This window comes from Paracoccidioides brasiliensis (assembly GCF_000150735.1).
Source record: "Paracoccidioides brasiliensis Pb18 unplaced genomic scaffold supercont2.5, whole genome shotgun sequence".
Classification (NCBI taxonomy): Eukaryota; Fungi; Ascomycota; class Eurotiomycetes; order Onygenales; family Ajellomycetaceae; genus Paracoccidioides; species Paracoccidioides brasiliensis.
In genome coordinates, this window is record NW_011371362.1 from 1,725,745 (window position 1) to 1,744,109 (window position 18,365).

The 18,365-nt window shown below is 46.3% G+C and overlaps 8 protein-coding genes and 1 non-coding gene across 9 annotated transcripts; 4 read left to right on the forward strand and 5 right to left on the reverse strand.

Annotated features, from left to right (window-relative positions):
• Positions 1–750: 750 nt before the first annotated feature.
• On the forward strand, positions 751–2,160 carry PADG_05003 (uncharacterized protein; the record flags this gene model as incomplete). Its single annotated transcript, XM_010761924.1, has 2 exons — positions 751–935; positions 1,044–2,160. The coding sequence occupies 2 exons, from the start codon at positions 751–753 to the stop codon at positions 2,158–2,160; spliced, it is 1,302 nt and encodes a 433-aa protein (XP_010760226.1).
• A 437-nt stretch (positions 2,161–2,597) lies between these two features.
• PADG_05004 (uncharacterized protein) lies at positions 2,598–4,169 on the reverse strand (the record flags this gene model as incomplete). The annotated part of the gene is made up of 4 exons (XM_010762171.1): positions 2,598–3,070; positions 3,164–3,395; positions 3,485–3,639; positions 3,749–4,169. 4 exons carry the CDS (start codon positions 4,167–4,169, stop codon positions 2,598–2,600), a joined length of 1,281 nt encoding a protein of 426 aa, XP_010760473.1.
• Positions 4,170–5,791: 1,622 nt separating this feature from the next.
• Positions 5,792–8,232, forward strand: PADG_05005 (E1 ubiquitin-activating protein UBA2; the record flags this gene model as incomplete). Its single annotated transcript, XM_010761925.1, has 9 exons — positions 5,792–5,845; positions 5,911–6,081; positions 6,168–6,404; positions 6,459–6,583; positions 6,639–6,703; positions 6,774–7,053; positions 7,125–7,300; positions 7,367–7,820; positions 7,914–8,232. 9 exons carry the CDS (start codon positions 5,792–5,794, stop codon positions 8,230–8,232), a joined length of 1,881 nt encoding a protein of 626 aa, XP_010760227.1.
• A 627-nt stretch (positions 8,233–8,859) lies between these two features.
• Positions 8,860–10,306, reverse strand: PADG_05006 (uncharacterized protein; the record flags this gene model as incomplete). Its single annotated transcript, XM_010761926.1, has 3 exons — positions 8,860–9,020; positions 9,111–9,516; positions 9,614–10,306. The coding sequence occupies 3 exons, from the start codon at positions 10,304–10,306 to the stop codon at positions 8,860–8,862; spliced, it is 1,260 nt and encodes a 419-aa protein (XP_010760228.1).
• A 440-nt stretch (positions 10,307–10,746) lies between these two features.
• On the reverse strand, positions 10,747–10,852 carry PADG_11860. The gene has a single exon. It is a non-coding gene; the product is annotated as a tRNA-Ala (tRNA).
• Positions 10,853–11,363: 511 nt separating this feature from the next.
• Positions 11,364–12,034, forward strand: PADG_05007 (uncharacterized protein; the record flags this gene model as incomplete). Its single annotated transcript, XM_010761927.1, has 3 exons — positions 11,364–11,487; positions 11,619–11,667; positions 11,818–12,034. The coding sequence occupies 3 exons, from the start codon at positions 11,364–11,366 to the stop codon at positions 12,032–12,034; spliced, it is 390 nt and encodes a 129-aa protein (XP_010760229.1).
• A 782-nt stretch (positions 12,035–12,816) lies between these two features.
• On the reverse strand, positions 12,817–14,517 carry PADG_05008 (uncharacterized protein; the record flags this gene model as incomplete). Its single annotated transcript, XM_010761928.1, has 3 exons — positions 12,817–13,301; positions 13,393–14,315; positions 14,396–14,517. The coding sequence occupies 3 exons, from the start codon at positions 14,515–14,517 to the stop codon at positions 12,817–12,819; spliced, it is 1,530 nt and encodes a 509-aa protein (XP_010760230.1).
• A 445-nt stretch (positions 14,518–14,962) lies between these two features.
• PADG_05009 (uncharacterized protein) lies at positions 14,963–15,336 on the forward strand (the record flags this gene model as incomplete). Its single annotated transcript, XM_010762172.1, has 2 exons — positions 14,963–15,007; positions 15,112–15,336. The coding sequence occupies 2 exons, from the start codon at positions 14,963–14,965 to the stop codon at positions 15,334–15,336; spliced, it is 270 nt and encodes an 89-aa protein (XP_010760474.1).
• A 1,527-nt stretch (positions 15,337–16,863) lies between these two features.
• Positions 16,864–18,319, reverse strand: PADG_05010 (uncharacterized protein; the record flags this gene model as incomplete). Its single annotated transcript, XM_010762173.1, has 3 exons — positions 16,864–17,106; positions 17,201–18,085; positions 18,242–18,319. The coding sequence occupies 3 exons, from the start codon at positions 18,317–18,319 to the stop codon at positions 16,864–16,866; spliced, it is 1,206 nt and encodes a 401-aa protein (XP_010760475.1).
• Positions 18,320–18,365: the final 46 nt, after the last annotated feature.

The following is an 18,365-nucleotide window of genomic DNA, read 5'->3' on the forward strand; positions in this document are numbered from 1 at the left end:
AGATAATGACATCAATTCTCTGACATTTCGGATGACCTTCATCACTCAATCACTCAAAACAACCACATATTCAGCACAGATCTTGGGATACACCTGGCGCAACTGGGAAGTTTATCGATGACTGGCTTAAAAGGCTGGGAAGCAAAAGGTTAAATCAGCTGCGTTATGTTTAACTAACTATTTATCCTATAACTAACTAATATTTTGCAGTTAAATAATCCAGATCTTGAACCGTACCAATTTGAGATTAACTCAACTGACTAAACCTTACGCGATGGTTATCCATGGATTTTAGGTCCGCGTATGAAACTGACCTAAACATCCAGTTCAACTTTCAGCAGGTAAGTAATTATGTCCCCGCAGATGGTAGCATTTCTTAGTCCAGATTTAAAGATATATGTGCATGCCCCCCGTAGTTAAACCTTTCTCCATAAGGATGTCACAGATTGTGGAAGTTAGGTAAGGGAACTGGTCTGACAGCTTGCAAACGGAGTCAATGACAATAAAGTAATTTTTGTTGACATGATTAAATACATGTATCTTATCGCCTCTGGAGCTCAAGCCACAACTTTCCCCGTGAACTGAAGTTTACCCTCACGCACTCTCAACACTTGATATAGTTAACTGCCAGAACAAATCAGCAAAATTACTCGACCAAACTGCGAAGCTGACGGGAAATTCTAAACCCAAAAGCGTGTTATCCTACATCCATTGCCAACACAATCACTCCCCATAGACAATCCCCGCGTCATGAGCAACAAATCCCTCCAGCAAGCTCTAGCAAATCTCCTCCCCACCCACGCCGAAGCTCTCCCACCAGAGCTTGTCAACCATGCCTCAAACCTCCTCGCACAGTCTCGCAGCTACGGCAGCAGCTTGAGGCCGGAGGAGGAAATCGCTAGACCATATGTCTGTGCCGAAATCGCTTGCAAACGGTAGGCTCAATTCTTCTCCCTGTTTTATTTTGAAAAAAAAAAAAAAATCACCCAGGCTGATTGAACGGGAATATATATATATATATATATATATATATATGTGTGTAGATTAAGCAAATCACTCAAGCTACCCCCTCTCCTCGGAAGGCCACCATGTCCACCACGCGTGTATAAGAAAACATATACCTATCTCGAGCAGGCGTTGCTGAAATCATCCACAACGGCTTCAAGAACCACCCCAAGGAAACCAACAGGCACGTCTACATCGCTACGGACACCGTCGAAGAATTCCCCAGCAGTAACAGCAAATGGTTCGCCCTTGAAACGTCCTCTCCCCATGAGCCCCTTTCGAAAAACAGCGAATAATAGGCGAAAGGCACCTCTCCAGAGCAGCGTGGGGATCAACAGCGTATCGAACAAAAAATCAATTCAAGACGCGCCCTCCTGGACGATGCCGCTTATTCGACGGGTCTGCAAGGCACTATCTACGCGCACACCTTCCTCCACATCATATTCGCGCCCTACCATCTCCCTGCTCTTACCACCGCATATCTTTGTGGGTGTCTCGTCAATACTCTCATTCATTTCTGAACCAGGGGAGCAGTGGGATGAAACACTAGCAGAATTTCTTGCGCCGCTTTCGGTAAAGACGACGACGCAGATTCGAAATCCTGACTCACAGGATACTAAAATTTACAGAGATAGGATTTCTACGTTGATTGTGGCGGTGTATTTTGTTGTTCTTGCTCGTCGGCGGCCTTCGTCTTCCGCGGAGACGTTGGATGTGGATACATATATTGAGATGGCTTCTGCGGCATTGGAAAGCCTTGGTTTGGAAGGAACCTCATATGTAAGCGATGTGGATGACTGGTTGTCAATAATAATGTTGCGGAACTGGACGGTTGGGACTGAGTGGTTTGAAAATATTCCTGGTCCAGCCGTGGGTAATGAAGATGAAGTAGAAAATGTTGATGACGAAAAAAATGATGGTGATAAAGATATAATCGTCGGTTTGAAGAGAAAGAGGGCTCTCCGAATGGAGAGTCGACGCCGGAGCCGCGATGGTATGGAAAAACCGCGGGGTGGTTTGCAGCCAGGGTTAGGCACGATGATGCAGGACCGCCTCAATTGGTTGAGTGAGGATAAGAGGGGGGATTACTTGGAGTGGAAAGCAGGTATAATGGGGAGGATACGGGCTATTGAAAGTGGGATGGTTGTTGGATGAGGGAAACTTGGTTAAAGTGTTCGTGGAAAAAATCGTTATGACTTTTTGTATGAAAACAATGTCACGACCAATGCGTTACGATACCTTCCTGGCTCACTTGGTGGAAGATATAGCAAGCATTATTATATAACATCATGGTTTCTTAATAGATTGTGAATGTACTCTACGATTAATAGAAGCTGTCTCTTAACCACCATATAACGCCCCATTTTATGCAATTGGGATACCTAGGTAAGCTCCTTCCACCTATATATGCAATTTGTTTGGAATAAGCGGGAATTTAACTAGAAAGCAGTGTAGACGCCTCACAATGAAGCAGAAATAGGACCAAAGGTGAGGAAACGGCAGTATCCTTTGGAATAGAACGAAGGAGCATGAAGAATGTAAACTTGGATTCCCCACTCGAATGCGCACAAACACACTGCATCGATAAAACCTCAATACCAAATACTCCTCGTCCGATGATGTGGAATGCTCTCCTTCCCCTGACTCTCCAGCTCCTTCGCCGTATCATACAGCAGAAAATCAATCAGCACCGCATTGACTCCTAATGGCTGCACGTCATCTCCCTCAGCCCCACCTTCATCAACACCAACCTCCCTCGCAGAATCATCTCCCTCCTTCTCCTCATCTCCGCCTCTAACCGATACAGACCCCGACGCCACTGCAGACCCGCAGGCGGTGGTCAATGGCGGCGTCAACTCTGCATACGCGCCCGGCTTCATCATGTCGGAATGCTGCTTTTCGATATGGCGGCGGATCAGCTCGACGCACCATATGCTTGTGCCGCGTAGTTCGGTTTCCCATCTGTGCCCGCTTGGCAAGAGCTTTTTTTGGCGGATGTGCGATTCGAGGGGGGGAGAGTAGAGGAGGCAGCCGAGGGTGTGCAGCATTTGCGGGATGCGGTAGTCTGTGTATGTATGAGCAGATATCGAGGTCGTGGAAGGGGAAAGGGAAGAGGAAAGAGAAATAATGGTATTTATTAAAAATAGGTATCACGTACCTGCAAACATTGTTAGTTTGTCAATGTCGTGGAATCTACCATAGGATTTGCCACGAAAACATGCCCAGAGATCTGCGACGAGGATCTGAGCTCGCTTGTAAAAGCGCACTTCTTTCCCTTCGAATCGAGTCTTGTCCCTGAAGCAGGGGAAGTTGTCGGCTAGCAGGTTCACAAGGACTGCCGCAGAACCATTAGCTTCTTCGATGCAGGTTGTGAAGCTGCAGAGGTATTTCTAGGTATCGGAATTAGCAATGCAATGCAGCAAATAAGTGGAGGTTTTCCACCTTTTATTTGTAAAGGAAAAATAACAATAACACTCACATCGTGTAGAATTTCCCCAGCCTCACGGAGACAATTGAGACGTTCTTGAAAGAGCGGTATTTCCTCGTCCGTTGCAGACTTGAAGACATGTCGCAATACCTCCTCTGTACATTCATCTTCATTCTTCCAGAAATCCGAACTCGTAATTGGGATCTCTGATAGTGTCAGCTTTTAGGCCAACCATTTTTTGAACATAAGAGAAATTTCACAGATATCAAAATATTCCATAGCACAAAAGAAAAAGAAAAGAAAGAAAAAAAATACCTTCATCCAGCGCCCTTTGCAGTGCAGCAACAAGACTCCAATACCCCTTCCATCTCTTCCCTCGATATTCAATAGCAAACTGCTTCGACTCATCCGTCTCATCGGACCAAAAGCTAAAATTCAACAAATCCATCGTGAAGATGAAGTTGACCGTACTCTCATCCTTGGTCTGCGGGTGCAGTTCATGCTCCCCCCACTTCTTCGTCGAATACTGCTTCTTCTGCATCATCTGCCAGATAGTCTCTGCAGCAGCCTTGGTTCTCAAAGGGTCTAAGGCGACGTCGACAGAGTTGTCAAAGGTATGCTTCGCTCCTGAGAGCACACAGGTGTCTACTTGTGGGCCTGACTTGGTAGGCCGTCCTAGTCCGAGGGATTGACGGAGCAGCTCAAGCAGTTCGGGATCTGCTTCATCGTCTGACATTTCTGCTTCGTTTTTTCTGGACGACGGGCCAAATATGAGATGTTTGTAGGATTTGCTGGCTGTTGCCACCCTTTGTAACTGGATATATGTACTTTTTCCCAGTCGGAATGGGGAATAAATAAAAGCAAAAGCCCAAAAAGAAATAAATAAAAGAAAAGAATGCGCAGCTTATCTACGCTTTTGATGACATCGTGTCATTCAGAATAATGTATAAATCCAGCGCTTGCAGTTGTTCTCTTGTCCCAACAAATGTAGTTGATGACCCTGTTCCAAGGAAGGGGGGCAGTTTACTATCAAAACGAAATTGCCCAACGGTAAATTAGTTAAATAAGGTGAAACGCAAATGACAAAACTGGGGAACTTGAGAAATAAGGCATCATTTCCAACACCCTATGTTCAAAAAAAAAAGTATATCGTTCACCGTAATTCAAAAATATCAAAAGTTACGTACCAGATCTGTTCAGCTTAGTTACGACGAAAGTGTTGGGCGTATGGTTGGCCCGGGCTGCCGCTCCACCGCACGTGATATAGCGTATATTAGATAGCTAGCTAGGCCTCCCAATATGAGAGATTCAACCATCCTACAGAAAGTCGGGTTGTCATGGAAGATTATGTAACCAGAAAGACACCAAGTGATAGTTTAACTAGTTAGCTATTTATCCAATCAGGAATTGCACTTCAAGCGGGAGATTTAATCTTTACACCTTGAAACGGGCGGTGATGATAGTAAAAAAATGAATGTTTAGTTACTAAATAGATCTGGGAAACATTTACTTTTCATCTGAGGTATGGTGCAATGCTCAGGTAGGTGGGCATGCTACAATGAGTTCAAATATCTTAACTGATAGTTAACTACTCCGTTGATAACGAGTATACTGAATTCAACACAAGGGTTATCATGCTATGGAAATGTGGTATTCTCTGATCAGATACAGGACTAGTCAATTCTGCAGCTGTTCATTTTTTTTTATCAAACGCAATGGTTCGTAGATTCATTGGCTGCATCCATCCCTCTAGTACTCTGCAGAAAGATGAGAATAAGAGGAGCTACACCAATGCAGAGCTTGCATTGGAAAACAATGCATCCCACGCTGCTTTAAAAAAAGGGTTTTTTGACCCTTTCCTTTGATGCCAGGATCTGGTTATTTATCGCATTTCAATGCGAAGGGGGGAAAGTTGTTACACTGGGAAATTCAAATAGACGGTACAAAATTGGTTCAGCGTGGACAGACAGGAGTAGTACAAAAAGATAGAAATTTTCGATCCAGAAAAAATGTGGAAATCAAAGGCAGTTCTATGCTTTACCCTATGCTCCGCATGCTGTGCTGTGTTTATATTTCTCCCCTCTCATCAGCTCATATTTTCCCCAGCTCGATGTTCCGTCCAATGACTGACCTGCTCTGCCTGTCACATCAACTTTTGAAACTTCTCTGCCAAGACCAGCGCGAGGCTCCCTATTTCATCCAACCGACACCAAGCTTCAACCCTGCACCTCTACCCCTCCAGACATTCTCGTTTCTTATTTCTCTGGGATCCCATTTCCTAATCTGCTACCCTGTGCTATCAGTCATTAAATATCTCATCGTCCTCCCGGGCACAGGGCAAGCCCGGAAAACGCAGATATGGATGAATACCACAAGCAGTCGTTAGGCACGTTATCTACTAAGATACGAAAGGTTCGCCCGCAGGCAATACCCCAGGGATAGGTTTATTGATGCTGACTTTTATTCCTCCTACATAGTCTCGCGTCTTTTTGGTGGGTGCGGGCGGCATTGGCTGTGAACTTCTGAAAAACCTCGTACTCACCAGCTTCGGGGAAATCCACATAATAGACCTTGACACAATAGATCTGAGCAATTTAAACCGGCAATTCCTATTTAGACAAGAACATATAAAGAAATCGAAAGCACTGGTATGTGTTATCCTTATTTATTTCTCCTTGGGCATGTTATGGAGGTTCAAGAACTAACAAATGCCTGATTTCTCTACTTCATCTAGATCGCAAAGGAAGTCGCAAGCAAATTCCGACCAGACATCTCCCTCCATGCCTATCACGCGAACATCAAAGATTCCCAGTTTAATGTTAGCTTCTTTGAATCGTTCGATATCGTTTTTAATGCGCTGGACAACCTTGAAGCCCGCCGGCATGTCAATAGGATGTGTCTGGCGGCAAACGTCCCGCTTATCGAAAGTGGCACCACGGGATTCAATGGCCAAGTCCAGGTGATAAAAAGGGTGGGGATACAATGACATTCTGTTAAGCGGCGTATTTACTTACATATATACCAGGGACGAACTGAATGCTATGACTGTAATCCGAAGCAAGTGCCCAAGTCATTCCCAGTCTGTACGATACGGAGTACCCCCAGTCAACCTATCCATTGCATAGTATGGGCTAAGAGCTATCTGCTACCGTGAGCTCCTTCTTGCCCCCTCTATATCCTTTGGATGCACTAACTGGATTCCAAGAGAGTTGTTTGGTGAAAGCGATAGTGATCCCGAGGAGTTCGACCACTCCGAAGATGCTGAGAATGGTACATGCAATTCTCATAGATATATGAACACTTTTTCCATAAATTGCTAACTTAACTCTCTCCTTTTTAGCCGAGGAGATTGCCAACCTTCAAAAGGAAGCTCAAGCACTCTTATCCATCCGCCAATCGATGGGATCTGATGATTTTGCGGAAAAGGTTTTCAACAAGGTTTTCAATGAAGATATCGATCGTCTACGGAAAATGGAAGGCATGTGGAAGGCGAGACGACCTCCCCAACCTCTATCGTTTGGTCCACTCCAACAAGAGGCGACAGCTGTGGACTCGACGATATCTTCAAATGACCAGAAGGTTTGGACATTGGTAGAAGACTTTGCGGTATTTAAAGATAGGTACGTAAGATCCCTGATCGTGTGGATATTTGTGTCTGGCTACCGCGATAAACCAAACTAACAATGTGCAGTTTGGGGCGCCTTTCGCGGAGACTACGCGAACTTGAATATGCTACAACAGATGGTCAGAAGCCAATTATAACGTTTGATAAAGACGATGTAGACACGCTTGATTTTGTTGCGGCAAGTGCAAATCTTCGATGTCACATTTTCGGAATCGAAATGAAATCAAAGTTTGAGATAAAACGTGAGCCTTTAGCATTCTTGGGAATCAGCAATTGTTTGCTGTACTTTACACTAACCTCCGCATTAGAGATGGCTGGTAATATTATCCCAGCAATTGCCACGACGAACGCCATGACTGCAGCAATCTGTGTCTTGCAGGCATTTAAGGTTTTAAAAGATGATTACGACCACGCAAAGATGGTCTTCCTCGAACGATCGGGCGTCCGTGCCATAAATACCGACCATTTGAACCCCCCAAATTCCCAATGTCCGGTCTGCAGCGTGGCTCAAGGGAAGATTTCAGTTGACCTCGAACGAGCAACACTGAACGATTTGGTCGAGGACCTCCTGCGTGGGCAGCTTGGGTATGGTGAAGAGCTGTCTATCAACAATCAGATTGGGACCATCTACGACCCCGATCTTGACGACAACCTCCCAAAAAAGTTGAAAGATTTAGGGGTTATGAATGATAGTTTTATTACAGTTGTTGATGAGGAGGATGACGATACCCGTGTCAACTTGGAGTTACTTGTATCTGAACGGTCAGAATATCCCCACTTTCTTAAACCACCGCTCTACATTATTCCTGCTAGTCTCCTCTAGGAAAACAAAACCACTGATTGCTAGAAAAATAGGCCATCGACCGACCCAACCTCAAAATCCATCTTTCTCCCATCAGTACCTGAGATTCCTAGAAAACCAAAACCAGAATCAGCAATGCCAGAGCTTAGCAATGGCGAAGCAAATGGAATCGGGGCTATAGACGCCGGAGCTGATGATGCCGTCGTCAGAGAAAAGAGGAAGCGCGATGCAGACGGAGATGTAGACAAGGACGACAAGTCGACGAAACGCCTCGCGACAATGTCTGTCCGAGAGGGCGCTAATGATGGAGGTTCAGACAGACCCATTATTCTGGAGGATGATTCGGGGACTATTCTGATCGATGACGGCTGAATTGCTACTTCTTTTTGAAGGGAGGGATGGCCCCGTTGGCAAATTGTCGATAGGCTTCGAACCTATCTACTTTTTACTCCTGGATTGGTATAGCTGCATACGGAACAAATTGTTGTAAGGTGTGAAAGTTTATTTCCTGCTGCATCTTGGCTACCAAGACGGATAGAAGAGCCATCATTTTGCCTCCTTTCTTTTAGACTCACAACTTTGTACAGTTGCATTAACAAACTCACACAGCATTCATTGTTTAATCTCCTCCAAGGTTAGGGGATATTAAAGGCCATGGAAAGAGCTTTTTCTTTCTTTCTTTCTTTCTTTTTTTTTCTCTCTTTCAGATATGGATATGGATATGGATGGGTATGGGCCGGATGTCATTCTGACTTTCTCTGGTCCTTTATTGCCAGCACTGTTCAGATGTTTTTTAATGGTCAAAGGGGGTATGTTTTCTCCGGCCAAACGCATAGATGTGATCAGTAAATCGAGCTATCATTGGTAAAATACCGGTCAAGTCCAGTCAAATTCATTCCCGTGTCTGCTGCTGCTTTAAACCTTTCTATCCCATGGAGCGGAACCGGCGTCCTCTGGAAAGCACTCTCATTTCTATCGCATGCTGTAATTTACACACACTTACACAGCGCTCAACCCTCCATCGAGATTCAACACGCAGTTATTAGCATATTGGTTGGCCGCAAGAAACACGGCTGCATCCGCCACCTCTTCCACCGTCCCAAAACGACGGAGCGGGATAGCTCGCAGCGCCTTCTCTCGCACTTGCGGGTTTAGGTCTTCTTTACAAGTCAGCAAGGATTCGATGAATTGACGAAATATTTCCATTAAGAAAAAGAAAAGCGTGGGTTAGGGGAATTTTTCAACCATACCCGCAACCATGCGCGTCTCAATATACCCCGGCACAATGACATTAGCCCTCAACCTCGCTTCTGCCTTCATCTCTCCACTTTCCGCCGCAATCGCGCGTGTCAGGGCCACCACACCCGCTTTTGTAGATGCATAAGTCGCTGCCCCAACACCCCCTTTCATCGCATGTAGCGATGATATGTTAATGATGCACTTGGTAAATCTGCTGTTGGTGATGGTAATACTACTACTATCGATGAGCTTTTGGAGGGGTTTTGCTCGCATTACGCGCCGCGACATGGTGCGACAGGCGACTATCGTGCCCTGCAGGTTTGTGCGGAGCATGGCTGTGATATGCTCCTCTTTAGCTAAGGGAAGGAGGGAGGAGTAGGAAATGCCCGCGGCGTTGACGAGAATGTCCACGTTGTCCTGTATGTATTTATTATATGTGCGTTAGTATTTTATGGAAAGGAGAAGGATGGGGGGGGAAGGGTGTTAGTATGTATGGAGAGGGCACAAGAAGTACCAGTAATTTTTTAATCTCGTCCCCCCAGAATGACGGGTTGCCGACGTCCCCGACGGCCAGTGTAAATCGCGGTCCAAAGTCAAATATTTCACAGTCCTTCACAGTGACTGTGTCATGGGGCTGGTCATGTACCAGGTTATCAAATTCTATACTTTGCATAGGCGGAGTGGCCCGTTGCGCCGGATTGTGAACGTCCACGCCATTATTACCCTGTGGAAGATCGTCGTTGTTTCCACACATTGGCCGACCCGGTTCAACGTAATCTCCTCTGTCTTCTTCTTCTTCTTCTTCTTCTTCTAACCTTCTAACAGCCTCCTCCAATCTCTTCCTACTCCTTCCGACAAGAATCACCTTCTCAACCCCTTCCCATAGAAATCGACGTGCAATGGCATACCCAATTCCAGAGGAGCCACCCGTTACCATGCAGGTTAATCCCTTCAGCGGCGGACTTTGGTGTCTCGCAGACTCCAATGGTCTCCTTGGCTTGTTTGTTGCGCCATGGCTTGTCGAGAAGCTTCTGAGGCACTCTAACTCCCATGGGTCTCGGGATATCACCCGAGCTCTAGCTTCTGGTTTCGGACTGATTGCTTCTGAACCGAACTGGGAACACCAAGGTGTTGAGATCCGACAGCAACGGACTATTAGCCCACGGGACCGGAAACCCGAGCGTAATCGAGGTAGCCCCAATGGCATTATTGCAACTTTGAAGTATAATGGATTAACAGGTGCTATATCGCCAGTGGTTAGACGACTCCTAGGTATTTAGTATGTCGAAAAACTAGGATCCGGTGACGCTTCGCATTCCCCCGTTTAGTGATTAGATGATATATGAAATGTTATACCACCATAAATTCTTTATATGCCGTTGATTGACAGTTGTACAGAGGTAGGCCAGGGTAATTAACGATCCATTGATGGAACAGCAGCAATATATATAGTCTGTGATTGTCGCAATATACAACTCTATATGTCGGTTCCACGAATGTTCCGCTATTTTACGCCAGAGCCAAAGCCAAAGTAAACAACAACTCCCAAATATCAAATGATTGGAGCTTGTTGCTGTTGTTGAACAGGGGAATTATTTTGCGCTATTGAAATACACACAGAAATATGAAGGAAAGGAAAAAAAGATATGGACGATCAGGGAATCGAACCCTGGACCACCCCCAGCCCTGTTCCCCGTGGTTGGTTGGGGGGATGCGATGCTAAGGGGGTATTATACCACTAAACCAATCGCCCTGACTGCAGGTGACCAGCGATGACCACAATTGCCATGTCAAAGCAACCCCTCAATCGATCCGGATTTCCAGGTTGTATAGTCGTCGCGTGGTAGAGATAATTGTTATCCAGAGAAGTTGATAGTAGAGCAAGTCTTCCAAGGAGCAGGCATTCACCAGTATCTAGTCAAAAGAAGAAAAACTTCCCCTTAACTTCCTTCAACCCTCCAAGATCTCTCTAATCCCAGCGATCTATACAAACTCTGCAAGAAAACATTGCGGGTCACCTGACTTGGCGACTCGCATCTCGTCTCAAGCTTTTCAACTCGCGACGTTCATCTGGGATATAAATTAGCTGCCAACATTCAACATTTTAAATATCAACAAGCCAACTCACCACGAAATCATGGCATCACCAGTATAGTTTGTTATGCGCTAACTACCGCTTCTCCTGCTCTCGCCCCTGGATATCCTTGACAGTCTGGAGTTTCTCAGATCCCAATCCCCAACTCCTCCCCGCCCTTACTGCCAGTATGTCCACCAAACCCGCTCCGCCGGAGTTCGTCACTCTAGCCTCAAATGATGGATTCGAGTTCATAATACCCCGAAACGCTGCCTGTGTCTCTGGCACGATACGGCGCATGTTAGATCCTGCAAGTTAGTAGTATAGAACTGCATTCCTTGCCCGAATTTTTCATTACATTGTTGTTCCTCTAATGCTGCAAGCCCCGCGTAATCGTTCTAAGGTTTCTAAGCATTTATTATTATTATTATTATTATTTCACTAGGTAATTTCTCCGAAGCCGTCACTGGCCGTTGTGTTTTCGAGAATATGAAGTTCGTCCTTGGGACTCCTACTCGCCATCCGTTTTCCTTCCCCTGATCCAAACCATTCCCCTCTGTCACCCAAATGATTTCCGGTAATACTTTACAGCCAAGGGGCCAAGTTTTTGCTAATCGATTACTATTTCTATCTGGACCCTACAGTGGAGTCGTGCTTGAGAAAGTTTGCGAATACTTCCTCTATAATGAGCGGAATAAGGGGCAGAAAAACGTGCCAGACATGGAGTTTCCACTCGAGCTGTGTCTGGAGCTGTTGATTGCGGCGGACTATTTGGATAGTATGCTTTCTTTTTATGATGGTTTCTCTGCTTATGATTTCGAATGCACGGCTAATGGATTCGTCTATAGCTTAAATAAATGAACATTTTACATGTACACCTAGTCTAGTGGGATTTTCTTTCGGAAATGGTTTGCGGGCGCTTTCGGACTTTTGATTCAAACGGGAATGTGTCGGGTAGACTTGGGCTACAATCGTCGTTGAGTTGGATATCAGTGGCAATCTGGATGGATAAATGTTCTTTATCAATTCATTGGGTTCGCAAATCCTACGCTCCTTGTGGCCATTGCAGTGGAAAACTTAATGCAAGCTGAAAACCCATCACGCATCACGTCAATCTGACAAATACGTTCAGAACTCATGGTACCTCTGCTTTGTGCTCATGTTATTTTCTGCGCCTACAGATCGAAACGTCTAACATTGAGATGGGAAGATTGAGAGAACTGATCGAGTTGGAATTGAGGTATTTGTGAGAGAAGGCCTCGTTGACTGGCTAGTTCTTCCCACACCACCTCTTATGGAAATCTCCTATAGGGGCTGATGCAATTGGTTTGCTCTGTGCTGATCAAGTCCTATGGCCCGATATGGTATTGTTCGTCAACAAACGAGACACTAAAGACTGTTCCGGGCTGTGCGGATACATTTGTTTTCGCCCTGTGGCGGTTGCTTCAGAGTTATTTTCGTTTCTTCGTCTACTTGCCCAGTCCATAATTTTTCATCTACCCCGCATATGCTCCATAAGTAGACATGAGATTCTCAAGCTATCATTACAAAGTTTGCGGCATACCTTGCCGATGCAAATGTCCATATTAAGCAAAACCAATTCCCTTTCAGTCCTGAACCGACTCCGGGCCCACTGCCCCGTGCTATGTCCTACCCCCTCCATTCCCCTTCTGCCCCCCACCCCCAGTTGCCCCCCGACTTCTGCCCACCTTATTCCTGCTCCCACACTGCTTCTCCTCATAGATCCTGACTCCCACAAACCCGGCGTCCGCCACTCTCAAAAAGCTCACAACCCCCTGATCAACCACTGCCAAAATCACATTCCGCCACCCATGCCGCAGCCGCATATACATCAGCCGCTCCATCTTCCCTCCCCGTGGCGGATCCAGTGGCGTGCTTTCTAATAGCGCCGATAAGTCTTGCAGGGAGGGGAGGGTAGGGTTTGTGCGCGAGTTTATGACGGCGAGTCGGAAGTCCGGGGTGCCTGGTGTGGATTTGCGGAAGGGGGTGGAGGGTTTGTAGATGTGGTAGGCTAGGCGATAAGGTGGGTTGGTTTGGGGGGGTTGAGGGGGGTCTGGGTGGGTCGGGTTGTGGGTGGGGATTATGGAGAGGGCGCGGTATATGTCGTCTGTGTTTTAGTTTTTTTTTTTTTTTTTTTGAGGTTAGCTGTGACTATGGAGAATGGATAGATGGGACCTGGGTGGAAGGGGTGGACTTACGATAGTTACGGTGTATACCTAGCCCGATAACAGGCCCATGGGCCAGACATCCTGTAGGGATGGATTTGTATATCGAATTGAAGAATCGGGACAGGAGGTTGATTAATCCTCCGCCGCCGCGCTCTTCAGGATGGGTATGGGTTTCAATTCCACTCGTCGTAGAAGAAAGAGCCTGCTCAACTGGACCGTCATCCCAACTCGGTGCCCGTATCACCGTATACCCACCCCTCCTTAGGCCGGCATATACAATGTACCGCTCTAAGGTTAATCCCCCACGCCCAATAAGGCACGCATACGCCCCTTGCAAACTCATCGGGATTCCCCCATCCACATCTTCTACCTCTTCATCTCTTCGGTTTCCTCTCCCCTCACCCGCATGCTCATGCTCTCCCGCGGGCGCGGGCCATCGGATATCCAAGCTCCCTCGTTCCAGCAAATACAACGCTTCCTCCGGTAGCAGCCACACGCGATTCCAATGGTCAGATCGCCCGACGGTTCTGAAGTGCTGGCCCCGTGGACTAGGGACGCAGACACATGTACCATTGCCAATCCCATGGGGTGGTGGTGGTTTCTTTCTTGGAGGAGCGTATCGTTCTGTATCTCTCTCCTTATCTTTCTTCTTTTCTTTACTCTCCTCAACTCCCACATCCTTACCCTCCTTTGCGACATTCTCATCGCTACTATTATCCTTATCCGCTCTTGATCCACCACCAGTAGGATTCCGCGCCGGCCTCAGTAATCCGGTTGGACAGTAGATACCCACAACTCGCGTTTTCGGGTTATGCAGCCTCGGATATGCGAGCGCATTGTGCATAGCATCCCGCGACGCGGCGAGAACATCAGCCTGGCGCAGTGTCGGGTTCGGTTCGAAGTCCTTTTCTCCACGGCGCGGGAGGGAGGCGGGTTGGCTGGGGTCCGGCAGTCTAGATGAGGTGATTGATGGTCAGCGGACGAAAACAAATATTTAATTTTAATCGTGGAGGACGCGATAGGAAATACGAACAAGGAGAGAGAGTTTAGGAAGCGGAAGTCTTGGGTTTCGTCGGATAGGTCCTGGTCAATGTGCGTGGTTTGGTCTTGTGCGGAGGTAGGTTGGATGAGGGCATCTTCGTCGGCATCCGCCATGTATATGCGTATTTAGGTACGGGATTGGGATTTTAAGGTACTTGAGTGTTTTAGACGAGAGACTGTTATTGAGCAGTTTTTCTGCTAACGTTGATTTGTTTTGGAGGGATGAGGGATGTTATATTGAGTTGCGATGTAGCGGTAACTAATGCAGCTTAGAGTTCTCTAAATAACTAACTATTTAAGAAATCCTTAAATCGATAGGAAAACTGCTTCAAACCTAAAGTCCCTTCGAGAACGAAAAATCCTAGAAGGATCTTTTCTCTATAGATATATAAAAGGATTTATAGAAAAATATATACCTTAATAACTCAGCCTGTCCTTCAGACGTATTCCATAACTCCCCTTGCTAAACTCCTCACTCACCCTTTCACCACAATCTATTAACCATATCAACACCCCGCACGGTTCCTTGCAGTTTAGAGTAACAACTCTGGGATATAAAATGCCACCACCCTCAGACACTGTCAATCACCATCTGATATCTCAAGTAAGCTCTTTTAACTACATAACTACCTAACAGGCCTTTTAGATTCTATCGTTTCTATCCCTTATCCCCTTTCATGACCCCTTACACATGCCCACTCCTCCTAGATATCCACAAACCTGTCAAACACCCTCTCCTCCTTCGGGCCTTCGTCTACCCAATACGCTGCAGTGCTGGATATGTTGAGAGAGAGTATTCTTCGGGAGTTGGAGAGGGAGAAGGAGAGGGAGAGTGTGGAAATGAGCTGTGTGCGGGTTGATAGTAGTGGTGGCGATGGTGAAAACATCATTGAGGGGTTGAGAGAGCTGTTGGAAAAGGCGTTACGTGTTTAAAGGAAGATAAATGTATAAACTGAGAAGTGAGGACAATGGGGTTGGGTTTGTACATGGGCTTATAGACTTCAGGCATAAAGCTACATAACTAGGTACCTAAATCATACGGAATGTCCACCCCACCTTTTCACCAAGAAATTACGTGGAAGTTGTCATTCATTCAATCCAAAAGGGCTTAATTGAATAGCCCGCATACTATATGTTATATTCATATCCATGCAGGAGAATTATGAGTAACAGTACATGAAAAATGAGAGGAGGGAGAGAAGGAAGAAGAAGAAGACAAGAGGAGAGGAAGGGTTCCCAAGATGAAAAGTGCAAAGGCGAAAGGATGAAAAGGGGGGTCAAGAAGGGAGAGTATTGGAAAATGGACGGGCCAAAGATGAAGTGGGAGGTAGAAAGCTGCTTAGAAGTGGATATAATAAGAAATAGAAATGAAGAAATAAGAGGAGGAGAAGGAGGAGGAAGTAAATAAATCAAATGTGGGAAAAGAAGAGGGTTATTTTTAAAAGGGGGGAATAAAATAAAAATAAAACATTAAAGTAAAAAAAAAAAAAAAAAAAAAATTCAAAGTCAAATCTAAGCGCCTGCTCCCGTTCCTGCTCATGCTTCCAGTTTCCATTCGATCATTTCATCCATCACAAAATAAAATAAAAAAGACAAAAAGGACGCTAATGAATCGAATCGAAATGGAACCTCCAATGCGTACTCCAAGGCTAGTGCCAGATGCAAACAAGAATCAACGAAAAAAGCCAGCAAAAAGTCAGATCCAGGTGGAAAAGAAGAGAAAGAAACAGAAAATCCCGAATCCCTGAGCCAGGGGTTTCGTATCACCGTAGACAAAATATACCACAGGTACCATATCATATATAGCACCTCGTAAAGTGCGAACGGGTTTGTGTAGATAACAACGTTAGTTGCGGAAGTTGATAGTGGATGATAAGGGGTTGAAGAAAGGAGGAATCAAAACCGGCAGGTGTGGCGTGACAAGAAGGGGTGCGTGGGCATCAGGAATAGTATGATGGCTAGGAGTGTGCAGAAACCAGCCAGCCAGCCCAGCTGGCTGGTGAGGTCAAGTTAAGAAGGGATGTATTGTGAGATGGGATGAGAGCGGGTTTTGGGGAGGCGGAGTGTGTGAGAACACCTCTAATCCTCCAACTTCTCTTTGGTTGGTTGTTATATCCGCCCCCGGTTTTCACATAAACCTTTAATCTTTCTTCCTTGCACATTTCTTTGATTTGTTCATTTGTAAAGCATGAGCATTATTTCAGTTCCCATTATGGGATGGAAGAAGAACTCGACACGACCCCAGAAGGACAAGTGGATGGATAGACAGATGGGATCTATGGTGGTGGTGGCATTGACTTGAAACATTATTAGATCAGAATGTCGCGTCAATAGGCAGGAGATAGGTGTGTAGTGTATATTTCACTTTCGAGTTCCCGTTCGAGTTCGTTTTTCTCCTGCGTGATGCGAACAAACGCACATGCGCTGGAACAGGCTACATGTATATACAAGTAGCCCAATTCAATCAATCACCGGCTTCTTCACATTGCCGACAATAGCAACGCCCAGATACTTCCGGGCTTGCGGGTCATGGACGCGAATGATGGTGGGGAGTGGCAGCATGGGATTATCGGGGTTGATATGTCTGGCATCTCGGGCGGCTTGCTCGATGGCTTCCATTTCCTCTTTACAGCCTGCGTGGTCGAGTGGGCACACTACGATCGGTTGCCGGAGGACGATGTCTCGTGCTGAGGTTAGATGAGCCTGGGGAAATGTTAGTGGATGCGGTCACAATGGAAGGTTTGAATGGGGCTGATTATGGAAGGATAAGAACAAGGTTAAGGATAGTATATCGCACCTTTACAGTTAGGTAGTATTCAATCCTATATAGGGACGCAGTAGTGGTAAATCCGCTAACAGCGTACATCGGGAACGCTGGTTTCCCCCGCGGCAGGATGCCCTCTGAATCTCTTAGATCTCTAGAGGGAAATACAAGGCCTAGATTTGAGATATATCCCGCCTCCGGCAGCTTCAAGTTAACGTTCTCCGTTCGTTTTGTGAGAGTTTTGGTTTTTCGTTGCGGCTCGTCGCCTTCGTGGTTATAGATTATCTCCTCGTCGATGGAGATGGAGATTTTTTGTATTGTGACCCGTCGAGCTTTGTTTATCCAGTCCGGGTTGGGCGAGAGTTTGACGTATACGCTGATGGGGTCCAGGGGTCCGTACGACCACCGTGGGAGGGATATTCCCAGCCTTACTAGGTGGTCTGTGACTTTCTCCGATGACTCAGGCCGGTTATACATGCCAAATGTGGAAAGGGTATCGTATCTGGAGATTGGGATGGGGAAGGCGTATTTCCTCTGGTCTGATGGACCCTGCTGTACCATTACAACCAATTCGTAGTATGTCTCTGCTGTTCGACTGGGCAATTGTAGACTTGCTGGTGGTAGTCGTCTTGACGCTTCTTGTCCGCCTCGACCGAAGGGAATGAAAAGCACGAAAGGGAGGTCCATTGCGATGATTTCTTCATGGTCACGTCCCATTGCACAACGAAATAGTAGCATCTCTTTGCCCACAATATCTGTTAGTTCCTTCCGAGGGGCAGCCAGATGTCTTTTCGTCACGGAATCTGCCGACGGGTGTATGGTTTCTCGTCGCTGGAGACATATTGTAACCATGGAGACGTGGACTGGAGCGGAAACACCGGTACTGGGGCGAATCTCAACCTTGCCTTCAATGCGCGGCTAAATGTGTAAAAGAATAAAAGTGATTAGCGATGGACGCAAAGTTACAGACAAGCGCTTGCTTTTCTAGGCCTCACAAAATATGCTTTGCAAGGGTTGGAAAATGTGGGTGGCTTTGGCGTAAGTGACGTGCATGGGAGCGGGTGGGGAACATACCAAGGTCGCGGATATGCCGGGGTAGCCAACGAGAAAGTTACCATTGGGGGGTCCCGACACACGGACGAATACGGCCATCTTGTTCCAGAGCTTCCTCCTAACTCACCATAAGAAGTGAATCGGG